This window comes from Trichechus manatus, unplaced genomic scaffold, assembly GCF_000243295.1.
Source record: "Trichechus manatus latirostris isolate Lorelei unplaced genomic scaffold, TriManLat1.0 scaffold00123, whole genome shotgun sequence".
Taxonomy (NCBI): domain Eukaryota; kingdom Metazoa; phylum Chordata; class Mammalia; order Sirenia; family Trichechidae; genus Trichechus; species Trichechus manatus.
This window is the reverse complement of record NW_004444059.1, coordinates 7283218-7297975: the sequence shown is the minus strand read 5'-3', so window position 1 is coordinate 7297975 and position 14758 is coordinate 7283218. Positions and strand designations below refer to the sequence as shown.

Sequence of the window (14758 nt, the reverse complement as noted above, 5' to 3'; positions counted from 1 at the left end):
AGCATTAGACTGGCATGAAGGAGGGGTATTTAGATTAAAGGTAGGTGAAATTTAGATGAAGAAACAATGGAAATTCTGTATACGAGTGGAGTCCAGAGGGGCAAGTATGAGAATTATGTTGCAAACATAGAAGAAATGAAGAAAACCTGTGTGAGAACACTGAAGTCAATTCCTTTAGGATCAGATGTGCCCATAGTGGAGGGAAGATGAACTATTGGCTCATGACTAATAGACAAATTGATGAATTGCAGATATGCTACGAAGAATTACTATGGGATGGACACATGCTCTCAAAGCTCAAAGAAAGTAAAAATTGACAAGTCATTATTTTAAACTACATTTAATTGGGGTTGGGGAGGTGTAGTGAAATCCACAACTGCCAATTTATCTTTATTTGAGAAAAAAAGGCCTTGAAAATCAGTACATAAATAGCTTTTCAGATATATGTCTGTGAACAGCCACCACATACCCTTTCCAATCATTAGTCCTCGTTTTGGAATCATGGCTTTTATTTTCTAATTTGATGGATTTTATTTGTGAATTGAAAACAAGCAATGTGTAGGAAACTTGTAAAAGCTGCATTTCCTGTCTAACACACTATAGGACAGAGTAGAACTGTCCCATAGGGTTTCCAAGGAGCAGCTGGTGGATTCGAACTGCCAACCTTTTGGTTAACAGCCGTAACCCTTAACCACTACGCCACCAGGGTTTCCACAAGTGAGAAACGAAGGCTATATCTTTTTTATCAATCAACAAAGCACAACCTGTGGTTGTGGGCTCCCCCTCTCCCCTCCCCGCAGGTTGACTTTCTTTTGCTACCTATACGATAAAAGTCTAGAAATAAGGATTGTTTATTGTGATCTAAAGTAAAGATTCTTGGGCTTGTTTTCAGATAATCATGTTCGTTCGTCTTCACGCATCAGCCACAATCCCAGAGAACGGCAAGGAGAAAACCTCAGTAGTAGTTTACTTCACACTTTTAAGCAGAAATCCTTAGTGAAAGACATCAGATCAATTATTTAAAAAATGGTCAGTGCAAGCCACATTTTCCATCTGTTTAACTTCTCAAAGTAGTTAATACTTATTTTAGACAGAATTACTGAACTCTTTAGTTGAAATTTCTTTCCACATATGTTGGTTCTGTTATGGATCAAAAATCCCATTGTCTTTATGCATTTGAGAAATCCACAAAACAAAATAACCTTAAAATGTGCAAGAAATAGAAGTTGTGTTAACTAAGGGTTGAACACATTTGAACATAAAAATGTAGTTTAAAATACAAACTTTAGAAATCTTATCTACTTTGTCTTTAGAACTTAGAAAAAGGAAAAAGATATATTTCAACACTACTAGAACATTTTCTATGTAATTAAAAGTATTCTCAAGCCTGGCTTCTTTCACTCAGCATTTTCTTTTTAAAATCAATATTACTCTATCTTAATTTAAAAAAAAAAAATATTTGTTTGAGTGTACTTAAGAGATGCACCTTAAGATACTGTTGTTCGGGGAAATGGATGAATCTTAGAAAGGAACTGGCATATTGCTGAGGATATTGCTAATGAGCTGAAGTTCTTTTGATTAGCTAAACAATGAAAGATATCCTGAAAGTGATGTTTGGACAACTGAGTCAGACTCACACACAAATATGAAATGATTAAATGAAATCACAATCAGCAGTGGCCTGGCAGGATCGCCTGGTGAGAGATAACACTGCAGCTCTCTAATTGGCTCGCAGCAAGCATGTAGGATGATGGATTTCAGTTATGGTATTGCCAGTCCTGCTTCCCCCAGCACTATTATCTCAGACTGACACTTCCATTACTCTGAGCGGAGAAAGATGAACGTCACCTGTCAGGGGCTGGTTAATTGTGTTGCTGGATGTATGTTGCCAGGGCGCAGGTTGGACATTTATGAACATAACTGCTTCCTCTGATGTCCGCCATCCTTCAGGGATCGATATGGCTCTTACAGTAAGCGCATAATTGAGTGAAGACACTTACCACTGAGGGACTGAAGATGAGCCCTTTGTGTGAGCTTCATTGTCCATACATTTACCATAAATGAGGTGATATTTGCCATTTATTGTGTGCAGCATTGTGGAAACGGAAACTAATATGCCACTTTCATTTGTTTTCTAGATAAATGGCGAGGATGTCCAAAATCGAGAAGAAGCAGTGGCATTGCTCTGTAGTGATGAGTGCAAGAGAATCGTGCTGCTGGTTGCAAGGCCGGAGATTCAGGTCAGATCAGCGAGGAAGAGTCTTGAGACTGAACTTTATATTCATTGTCTGCTATTCTGTATCAAACCAGTACTGTGGATGTTTGTAAAACCAAGTATACAAAACATAGCTACAGCTGAGCTTTCCTAACTTACTAACCTCTTCCAAAAGATTATAAGTTAAAGTCATATATTCCTCTACAGAATGGCAGCTCAACATCTTATCTTTTTTAAAGGCACACAAAATTAAATCATTATCCTCCCCTTCCTCTTGCCAGTTACTTAAATGAATTCACAAATGAAAAATGGTCGACTTTGCGTGATGTTTAATTCTGTGTGAATCTTTCCATTCGGTTTCCATCTAAAAATAGTTACTTGGCATATTGAGGTATCTTGAATAAATCTCTGAAGAGAGAACCATTAGCATATCTAGTTTTCAACTTAAGTCTTTTTAGAGTAACTCTATCAAATAAAGTGTCTTCTGAAGCATGGTGTAGCTCCATGTATAGTAAATGCATTTTTTTTTTTCCAAGTTTAGTGTGACACAAACATCTGTCTGGTGAAAACAAACATGTAGCTTCTAAAGGAATTTTTGATATCTTTACAGAGGGAGATGTCAGGAAGGTAAAGTAGAGGTAATGGTGGAAGGAAAGTACTGTTGGTGCTTCCTTTTATATCCTTTTTACTCCCCACCACAATGCAAAAAGGACATAATAGTGTCACCATTCTATCCATCTGTCAGTGGTTTGAGTGAAGTTGGTTATATCGCCGTTTGTCTCCCAGCTTATTGATCTGATATTTTTCAGACTCAGTAACTACCTACTATCTATAAATTACATTGAGCAAGTGTATTTCAGTGTCAGATTGAATCCAGACTTGAATATAGTGGTTATAAAAAATCCCCGTTTCCGCATATATTTCCTTTATGCCCTTGACCGTTCTAAATGGTTCCCATAAAGTCTGCCATAGTCCAGGGCACAGTAAAGTCACACACCTGAGGTCTTAGGGGTGGGGAAAAGAACCTACACAACTGAATGGGCTGCCTACCTGGGACTGACCTTGTAAAATACACATGAAATTGTATTAATTATCTGGAAATCTCTCAAACTAACTCCACTGATGCCATATTCTTGAAGAAGAACAAAGTAACAGGTCTAAATACATATTAGTGAGATTCGTGGCAAATTAAAGAGAACTCAGGAGGCAGCACAGTAATCATCTCTGTTGTAGGAAAGATATTTTAATGATATAGTGTGGTTTCCCTGCCCTTTCGATGTAACGGCTAGAGAACCTCATTAATTAAGAATTAAACTGTTTCCTTAAACTATGCCACATAATGACTATAATGGGCTGTGGAAAGAATAGAAATTAATGACATAAGACCAGATCCTGTTAATCTTCAATGGAATACAGATGTTTGGTAGAGCCAATGACATTTTCGAATATCTGGTTACACCCCTGATCTTTGCTCCAAAAAGAGTCAATGTTGAAGGATGAATTTTCAAACCAGACTTCTTGTAGCAGTTGATTAAGGATGGTCTGACTCCACAGGATGCCATTCTGTCTGTCAAAAATCAGAATCTGCATTAGCCCCTGTTCCTGAAGAAGCCTTCATGTCACTGGAAGGAAGCTAATCGCCTTTAGAAAATCAAATTTCTAGAGAAACCAGGAAAGAAAATGCATGTTAACACCATACTTGAAAATTTTAATTTAAGCAGTATATGCTATAAAGTGGCAAAAAAAGATGAAAAATAAAATCTTGTTTTTAATAGGACCTGTATTTTTTCATTAAATTCAATCTAACTCATTATTGTGTTTTTATTTTTTACACGCGTATTTTATCCAGGCAGAATGTGGAAGCTTTTCGTGTGCTTTTTCTTTTTCTTTTTTTTTTTTTTTTTTAATGTTTCCAGTATCTTCTAGATTCTCAGAAATGATCTACAGAGTTGCTGGGGGCATCTGTGCAATATTTTTAAATAACTCATTCCTGTCATTCCCTGTCAACTTTCTTTCATTTTCTGCCCATTTCCTTCCTCAGACCATTAGAGATATTGCTATTCTGTTCTATTCCCCTTGGGCCGCTGGGGCAAAGAGAGCTATCATAAGAACTTGTCACTACTTTTGAGATGGTAGTGTAGGTTGCTCCCTTCTCACATGCAGCCCACTTGGGTAAAGACAGATTCTCCCTGTATAATAATGACAATCCTCTTTTTCCTGAAGCTCATTTCAAGGGGGAGGTCTGTCTCTGCCACAGCATTCGACTGAGACTGCCGTGAATGCACCTCTAGGTAGAAAGGGGAAGTACAACAGGGACAGGAGAGGAGCAAGAAGAATCTCTCCTTCCCCACTGCGTTGTGTACACCGCCTGCCTAGAGGAAAGCCTTATCACAGTAGCCATAGACTGACTACAGATGGTAACTCAGGCGTCTATGGTGTTAGTCAGTAAGAAAAGAGTTATAAGGAATCATTAATTCCCCCCTTTTTTTAGACCTCAAAAGACTCTGTTCCATCATTTCCTATATCACAGTTAGGAGAGATTTTGTTTTGACCTGATTAAAGAAAAATTCCTTGGTATATTTATGAAAAGTAAACATTTCTAGTTTTAAATAATTTCTTTTGGAGTTTATCATTTGTAGCTTCACGGAACTTAAAAGAGATTAAAGATGTAAAATTTGGACAATTATAAATTGAACTGAATTTAAATTTTTAGTCAGCTTAATCATCATAGCTCATTTGCATATCAAAGTCAGTGGGGTGGAACCCAGTCAAGTTATTCAGGCCACATTAAGATAAATGAGGATGAATAAATGTGTCCATGTTTTTGGCCCCAGACGGTTTTCAGATAATCTAAGTTCTAGATGGCCTTCATTAGATATCAAGAAATCTATGATTTGCCTTCATATTAATGAATATAATACATATATGCTAATGCCTTTTCTTACACAGTTGAATACTCTTCTTTCAGGTTTTTTGTTTGTTTATTTTTAAGTTTTAAAAATCCAGTTATCTTTAAAGGCTTATTTTATCAATTTATTTGGTGGTGAAAACAAACTACAGTCAATTTTGGCTCCCCAGAGGCTGCTGTTTCTTTGTAGCAGGGCAGAGCAGAATTTCACCAATAATCCAGTTAATTAAATCATCATAGACAGCTATTTTATGTAATCCACCTCCAAAAATCTACTTTGAGGCGAATTGTCTATATTGGTTGTCAACACTAATCATATTAGCAAGGTAACCACCAGTTTTCTTCTTCTTCAGATTGTATTGAGAAGCCAGAGAGATTTGTTCAGTTTAATTCGTGTAAGACCCACTATAATACTTGTATTCAGCACCCATAAACAAAACCTCATATGCTATACACAGCTCCACTACCCTTAAATGCCACCTCGACTATAGCAGTTTTCTACGGAATTGGGCCTGAAAAATGAATCAAAATAAACATAGCATAGCATGGTTTTTTGTTTTGTTTTGAGAAGAATAACTTAGTATTTTCCTTTTTTTTTTTTTTTTTTCCAGATAAAATGAATGTTGTCTGTAGACTCTTTTGTGGCAGGCAGCCATCTTGTTAACTTGGGAGCCATCCACCTAGAAATAAAAAAGCAGGAAGAGGGTAGTGTCGGAGTGTGGGGGCACTTGGTGTGCAGTCTCAGTGGGGGTTGTTGTTAAGGAAAAAAGCCCAATTGTCTCATAGACCTATTAGTACCACTGCAGTTCTTTTAACACGGGGACTGTTGGAGGTAATGAGCGTGGCAGCTGTGGATTATGCTGTATGCTTTTCATACATTTTAAAAGAAGATAATGTCCTATGCTGTGAGAGCTACTCAGTTATGAGAGAAAATCTGTAGCTCTGTTTCAGGAAAGGATAAAAGGCGTAGGAGTCCAATTTTTTTTTTTTTTTTTTTTTAATCACCTTTTCTTCTTTCTGAGAAGTGAACTATGGGAGGCTGGGATTCTGAGGAGAATCATTATGATAAAAGGAACTGGTCAGACGTTGCCATTTAAGTTTACCCTATTTTAGCATGAGTTCTCACTAACATAATATAATGTACTAATGTATTCTTTTGCAGCTGGATGAAGGCTGGCTGGAAGATGAAAGGAATGAATTCTTAGAGGAGTTAAACTTGGAGATGTTGGAAGAAGAGCATAATGAAGCAATGCAGTACACTGCCAATGAGGTGGAGCAGGTAGGGCTAACAATTTGAACTGCATCATTTGAAGTGTTGCTCGTTCCTTTTAAAATGTATAACCAGAAATAGAGGGGGGAGGGGAAAGGGTTTGATCAAACATCTCTGTAATAGTAATTTTTGAGAGTAAATGATCATCTCAAATGAAAGAGAGGGAATAATTTTTTTTTTCTATTAAGAATATTCCTAGTTTGGGAAGATTCGGGACCAATGTCAACATAGTACAGCAGTACAGGTAGTCTCCTGCTTACAATAGTGTTGGTTCTATCCCAGCAAATCTGTCGCAAGTCAGTTCTGATGTACCTAGAATACCTCATACCTCATTTTTTTCTTAGTTTTCATTATTATTGCATTTTATTATCAGCATCTTTATAAATCTAATCTTATTTGTCTTTGGAGGTTGGAAACATTACATGTAAACGTCTGCAAATGTCCCACTAGGATGGTTAAGATTTAAAAAAAAAAACAAAACAGAAAATAACAAATGTTGGCAAGGATGTGGGAAAATTGGAACGCTCACCCATTGCTGGTAGGAATGCAAAATGATACAGCCATTATGGAAAACAGTGTGGTGGTTCCTCAAAAACTAAAAATAGAACTACCACATGACCCAGCAGTTCACTCCTATGTATATCCCCAAAAGACTTGAAAGCAGAGGCTCAGACAGAGACTTGTACTCTAATGTTCATTGCAGCACTATTCACAATAGCCAAGAGGTAGAAACAACCTAAATGCCCATCAACGAATGAATAAACAAAATGTGCTACACACATACAGTGGAATACTACTCAGCCAGTAGGAGACACGCAGTCTTGATACATGCTACAATGTGGGTGGAGCTGGAAGACATTATGCTGAGTGAAATAAGTCAGTCGTAAAAGGGCAAAGATTGTATGACCTCACTTATATTAAAAGACAAGAGAAGACAAATGTATAGAGACCAAAGTTTATTAGTGGTTACCAGGGGTGGGAGGGAGGGGGAAAGGGGTGTTAACAAGGATGGAAATATATTACATTGATTAAGGGTAGGGTTGCACAGCCAATTATGCTAATTGCTGTTAGTAAGTTGTACACCTGTAAAAAGTTGAATTGGCAAAAGGGGTGTGATATATGTATATTTACAATAATCACAAAAAAAAAAAAAAAAAGAGTGGCTGCTTATGTACAACCAAAAACCGCATTGGCTTTGGTTTCTTGGTTTGGAGGTTTAGGGTCATGGTTTCATGGGGACATCCCAGTTAATTGGCCTAATAACTTGTTTAGAGCTTCTGTTCTACCTCCTAGTTTGTTGCATAGTGCCTGGGGTCTTAACAGCTTGCAAGTGGCCATCCAAGGCACAACAATTGGTCTTTATTTGCCCAGAGCAACAGAAGAAGAAGGAGAGTCAGGAATAGGAGGGTGCTATGGAATGTGTGGCTAATTGCTTCCATGAACAACTTCTTCCTTTTCCATGAGACCAGAAGAACTGGATGGTGCCTGACTACCATTACTGAACATTTTGATCAAAGATACTATAGAATCCTGATCAAAAGGGGGAAAGGCAGAGCAGAATTCAAAATTTTCATGAACCTCAGACTTCCTGGAGCCATGAAGGTTGGATGAACATCTGAAACTATTGCCCTGAGATAATCTTTAAACCAAAAATATCCCCTGAAGTCTTCTTAAAACCAAATAATAGTTTAGCTTAATTAGTAAAAAATGACTGCCTTGAGCATTATGCTCTTTTAAGAATTATCTGTACGGGATCAAAGTAACACTAGCAACTTGAAGGATTAGATAGGAACCTCAGAGGGGCAGTGAATTTATGTTAATGAGGGAAGGACATCTCAGAAAAGGAGGATGAGAATGGTTGCACAACTCAAAGGATGTAATCAATGTCACTGAATGGTCCATATAGAAATTGTTGAATTGATATATGTTTTATTGTGTATATTCTCAAGAACGACAAGAAAATAAATAAAATTATTTTTAAAAAATCTGCCAGTGAACATCTGAGAATGATAACATCAGCAAATTAAGCACTGCAACATTATATGTAGTATATTACTAACAATAAGATGTTTCAAGATAAAAATAAATTATGTTGATATGCTAATGTCCCATAACAGAGATGTGTGTGTGTGTGTGTACACACATCCATATAGTAAATAAATCTCTAGGTTGCAAACCACAGCATCAACATAGCCATGGGTGATAGACACATGTGCTGATCATAAATGCTTATCGGCCACTTCACAAGCAGTAGTTGGCGCTCAAAAGTGCTGCTACTACTGTGGTGATTGCTTTTCATTATAGGTGGGAGGAAATAGAAGTTTCTGTTTGACTTCAACACTGGCCACAAATAAAGATAGTTTTTGGTGGCAGCTGCTAATTAGAAGCAAGAAAGTCCTTGCTCCAGGCTTTCTCCCTCTTAAATACAAAATGTGGCCTGATACAGAATTGACAGGAAGATGTTGGAATAAACAAAGAAGGGAGAAAACCTGTCCAGGTGAAGTGATATGGTGTCAAATGCTGCCTACTCATCAGACTTAATACAAATGCTAGGTCTTTTGAGGTAACGCAAGATGTCCCTCAGGTCAGATTCTCACTGTGTAGAAATTTTTCTTCCCCATGAGACTGAAAAATGATGAGAAGTACAGAAACCTTTAAAAGTCCTTTACCCTAATAAACAATAATACAACATCAGAAATGTCTTGGTAGAAGTATTACCTGTCACTGTAATAATTCCATAGGGAAATGATAAATGATAGAATATCGTTGTATCAGAAACCAGGAATTGCTCATAAACCAGCAGCAAAAGAAAGAGAAACTCAATAAAAAAATAATAATAATAAAATACATATCCATATGTGAAAACCCTTTATAGAAAGTTCCCCTTTAGATACTATCCTGGGTCCTAGAACTGCAGCTGACACATAGTTTAACATCTCCTATAGCATAATGTCTTTTACTTGTACTACATGTAAAATTAGAAAAAATGACAGCCTTCTTGTATTTTTTTCAGCTCATCACAGGATATGTGAAAAATATAAGTATAAACAATTCAATATATGAACTCAAATGTCCGATATCAATAACATCCTTTGAGAGTTTTACGGCACAGTGAGCAGATGTCACCACATTGTCAGCTTATAGTGAGGGGCATAGCCATATAACAAGCTTTCCATTGTTAGTTAAAGTTACTTAATTGTAACTTTATTTTATATCAATAAAATAAAATCAATTTCAATATGCTTTCAGCAAATGAGAAAAAATATTTTAGGGAAAGATTGAGAATCCTAGAATTACATGATACATGCTCATATTGTTTCCTTTGTATTTTATATCACCTTTTGTTCTGTCATTATTTATGTGGGATAAAATGACAATTATCTAGAGAGACCCTTTCAAATCCTGTTTTAGAATACTTCTTACCCATTCCTCCTTTCTTTAGCACTAACAGGCTAAATTATATGTAATTATAGAATCACACTTGCTAGAGAAAAAAATACATCTGTCTAATAGTGAGTAAACTCAGAAATAAGGCAAATATGATCTAGAAACTGCCATGCAGAGTACCGTATTTTTAGGCTAATAATGTGGGCCTTCTACATTTGTTTGCCAGATGTGCCCTCCCCAGGTGAGGTATTTTCATAAGTGCTGCTATGACAAATTTTTTTTTAACATGTTGCTGTAAAAAAAAAAAAAGAATTAGCATAGCACACTTATGAAAATCACGGAGGAGGGGAGGGCAGGGCTGGCAAACAAACGTAGAAGGCCCATGTTATTTGCATAAAAATATGGTACTGTATGATAAGTAATGGAGGAGGAAGTAACTATTTGCTGAAAAAAAACTACATACGCATCTCTTTAGGGCTACTACTAGTACCTATCCATTGCCGTTGAGTCAATTCTGACTCATAGCAACCCTGTAGGACAGAGTAGAACTGCCCCGTAGGGTTTCCAAGGAGTGGCTGGTGGATTTGAACTGCCCAACTTTTGGTTAGCAGCCAAGCTCTTAACCACTGTACCACCAGGGCACATCTTTAGGGCATTGACAGTTAATTGCTCTATTCGAAAGCCACAAACTACCAGGAAGTGATATGTGTATATATAGTTTTTGACATTATGCCCATATCTGGTAATTAAGGTTGCTCAGGTTTTCTTGAGGATGGTCATTTTTATTCTCAGTAGAATAAAACTCAACCTTTGAAGGTGACTACTGGTTAAGAGTAGAAAAGAAGAAAAATTAATGTAGTTCAGATGAGGAGTCCCTGGGTAGCACAAATGGTTAAGCACTCACCTACTAGCCGAAAGGCTTTTGGTTCATACCCACCCAAAGGCTCCTCAGAAGACCAGGCCTGATGATCGGCTTCCAAAAGATAACAGCCTTGAAAACCCTATGGAGCAGTTCTACTTTGCACACATAGGGTCAACATCAGTCAGAATTGACTCAACAGTGACTACAACAACAACAACGACTCTAATGAGGCCTAAGGCATAACATAGAGTTTTGCTTTTGAGCAACCTGATTTGGAGAGTCAACACACTGAGGATCAAAGCACACATATTCAGGAATCCTGGCACTGGGAGATATAGATGTGTCACTAGTAAACTGAATCCCTCTGGGATTGAGTTTCCTCATCTACACATAGAAGGTCCTGGGCTCCAGGGCTAACATAATGTTGATCTATTCCTGCAATTTTGTGTTGTTTGACTTACCATTGTTAGCATATTACTAGATTGATTAAGGAATATCTTTTATTTCCGTTTGCTTGAGGAAAGTTCAGGGGAAAAAAAATTGATTGTAGTTTCTGAATTCCAGGCCGCCAAAATGCTGATGAAATTTAAGCATTCTGTCCTGCTCATTTGTTTGTGTATTATCACTTCAGAAACTGATAAAGTCACCTCATTTATACACCTTCACCCCACAGTTTGCCAAGTAAGAAAAACCTGAAGTAAGTTATCTTAAATGGTCCTGTTTTATTTATCCCCAAGTGAGTATCGTAGCCATATTCAAGCAGCTTTTGTTTTCTTTATTTCATTACGTAAAAAGCTTCCATGAGCTAATCGTCTTTATTTCTAAAACTGTTATGGGTAGTAAAATTATACCAGCTTTCGAGGAGTTGCATTTTTACCAAGAAACACTGTTTTTCAAGCAATTTTTTCAAAAATTGATATTTTTCAAAATAATTAATTTTCTTTGTTTTCTCAACTTTATTTTCTTAGCCAAAAAAGCAAGAAGAAGAAGAAGGTACAACAGATACGGCAACATCCTCATCCAACAATCATGAGAAAGACAGTGGAATGGGGCGCACAGATGAGAGCTTACGAAATGATGAGAGCTCAGAGCAGGAAAATGCAGCTGAGGACCCCAACGGCATTTCTTTGAAGAGCAAGAGAGGGCTGGGGCAGAGCCAAGACACTCTGGGAAGCATTGAACTTCAGTGCAATGAGAGCTTCATGTCTGGTGAATACATTGACTCAGACTGCATTGGAAACCAAGATGAGGAATGTGAAGGATTCCGGCAACTCTTAGCGCTCAAATGCAAGTTTCGAAACCGTGGAGAGTATGACCTATATTACTCGAGCAGCACAATTGAATGCAATCAAGGGGAGCAAGAGGGAGTGGAGCATGAGCTACAGTTGCTTAATGAAGAGCTAAGGAACATTGAACTTGAGTGCCAGAATATCATGCAGGCTCACAGGCTTCAGAAAGTGACAGACCAGTATGGAGATATCTGGGCATTGCATGATGGAGGATTCCGAAATTATAATACCAGCATAGATATGCAAAGAGGAAGACTAGATGACATCATTGAACACCCGGAAAAGTCTGACAAAGACAGTTCCAGTGCTTACAACACAGCTGAAAGCTGCAGAAGTACTCCACTAACTGTGGACCGTTCCCCTGACAGTTCCCTTCCCAGAATGATCGACCTCACCAATAAGAAAAATCTGAGAAGCACAATTGCAGCCAATCAAGCCTCTTCTGGACAGAGCAGTAAAGAGTCAACTTCCACCAAAGGCAAAACCACTGAGCAAGGTTGTAGCATTGAAGGCAAGGAGAAGGTTTTGGAAAGCAACAAGCTTCCTGAACAAGAGAAGACAGTCACTGAACACATCCCTTACCTCTCTCCTTACCACAGTTCCTCATACAGATATGCAAACATCCCAGCACATGCCCGGCATTATCAAAGCTACATGCAATTAATTCAACAGAAATCTGCAGTGGAGTATGCTCAGAGTCAGCTCAGTTTGGTGAGCATGTGCAAGGAGTCTCAGAAGTGTTCAGAGCCCAAGATGGAATGGAAGGTGAAAATTAGGAGTGACGGGACACGGTACATAACAAAGAGACCAGTGCGTGACCGAATTCTGAAGGAACGTGCCTTAAAGATCAAGGAGGAGCGGAGTGGCATGACTACAGATGATGACACCATGAGTGAGATGAAAATGGGGCGCTACTGGAGCAAAGAGGAGAGAAAGCAACACCTGGTCCGGGCCAAGGAGCAGCGTCGGCGCCGAGAGTTCATGATGCGGAGCCGCTTAGAGTGTCTCAAGGAGAGTCCTCAGAGTGGCAGCGAGGGCAAGAAGGAGATCAACATCATTGAACTAAGTCACAAAAAGATGATGAAAAAAAGAAACAAGAAAATTTTGGACAACTGGATGACAATCCAAGAACTGATGACCCACGGGGCCAAGTCTCCTGATGGCACGAGAGTTCACAATGCCTTTCTGTCAGTCACAACTGTATGACTGTGTGTGAGCAACTGATTTTAAGAGGGTGCTACCAGTTTGGGTAGAGTATGATTGCCTCGTTCAATGTGGCGTTTTTATATATATTTTGTGACTCTTTATAGTTTAAATTTTTTGTAAGCAAAAATACCTGGTAATTTTTTCATTCGTTTTTCATATACTGGTACCTTCTTTTTGGCTGAGATCTTTCTTTAGCTTGTGATATATTCATATTACACGTTTATTAAAAAAACAAAAACGAAACAAAGGAAAGGAAAGATAACAAAACAAACAAACAAAAAGCTTGAACCAATGTACTGAGGAGCCAATTAATTTCCTACTTTAATGCATCTATTGTAAGTTAAGATCTGGATTTATTTCTCTAGTTTGCTTATTTTCTACTTTAATAACAACTCAATGCCAAAACATTTCTATGCTTGCTTCTTGGCATAATATATATTAAATCAAACCTGTTAATAAATCACATGCCACATCTTGTCTTACACATAAAAACCACCTCTGTTTAACATACCATTGTACATTTAATACATAAATGTCAGTTGTCTTTGTCTCAGTAAAGTGTAGGTATCACAATCCTCCTGTGATATATAGTGACATTGGTCATGTAGCTAGTTAATTGTGATAATTGTGATGATAAAAAGAAATAAATTATTGCTTATCCTTAAGAAAAGTTATCAAGAAGTGTTTTATTTTCATTGTCCCCTGTGGTTAACAGATATCAATTAGTTCCATACATATAATATTTAGAAGATTCCTAATCGTACATTATAAAATGTGGACATTTTCTATTCCTCTTTTTCTATAAATTTTTTCCTGAAATACTTCTTATAGATCATTGCATCATATATTCCTACCAGGATTAAATTTAATAACATATGTAGAGCATCTAACAGAGTGCTATATGGTCCACAAGTTTGAACTAAACATTCAATAAACATTAGTTCTTGTTCCCCTTGCCAGTCACCCACGTAAGGTAAAGCTAAGAAAAATTTAGGGAAAGGCAAGGAGAAAGAGAGACCATGAGGTGTCCCAGATTTGAAGATTGTTTATGACATGTGACATTATGTGCATTTGTTTAGTTGACCATTTGGGGATAAATTTTTGCAGAACCATTTTGCAGTAATTTTCAGCGCAGTCAATTATAAATGCCTTATGTCAGTTTATTAAAAGCTGAGATTGCTAGATGTCAGATAGATTTTTAAAATCTAGTTTTTCACCATATAAACATATAACCATAACATATGTCAATCATGATGCCTTTCCAAGTGAAAACATTCAATCCCTTAGGCAAGATCAACCATGTGCATGCAAACATGGGTTTAATCAAATTTCCATTCAACATAACAGGTTCTAGCATAACAGAGACACAACATTTAACTATTTCTGAAGCTATCTTCCTGTTGAAAAACCTATACTGGCTTCTCATTAGCTCTTGAATCAGACTCTGACACCTCAGCCTTACTTATATTCAAGGCCCTTCACTAACTTGCCTGCCTAGCCGATTGCATCTCTTCTTTAGATCTTCTTTAAGTCTGGCTCCTTAAATCACCTGCTCATTTTCCCTTAAATCTTATACCGTACTATTCTCCTGTCTGGGATTTCTGTGCCAACCCTAAAAACC

At 37.5% G+C, this 14758-nt stretch overlaps 1 protein-coding gene across 2 annotated transcripts in view; it reads left to right on the top strand.

Moving 5' to 3' along the window:
• The window catches only part of PDZRN4 (PDZ domain containing ring finger 4), a 421629-nt gene extending 408038 nt beyond the window's left edge, over positions 1 to 13591 (top strand). The window contains exons 6-8 of one of the 2 annotated variants that reach the window (XM_004384583.1): positions 2139 to 2240; positions 6286 to 6402; positions 11611 to 13591. In XM_004384583.1, the coding sequence (XP_004384640.1) occupies positions 2139 to 2240; positions 6286 to 6402; positions 11611 to 13137 (1746 nt within the window). In that variant the 3' untranslated portion in view covers positions 13138 to 13591. The remainder of the gene's footprint in view (positions 1 to 2138; positions 2241 to 6285; positions 6403 to 11610) is intronic. The other variant, XM_004384582.1, reaches the window with a different exon arrangement.
• The last annotated feature ends 1167 nt before the right edge of the window (positions 13592 to 14758 follow it).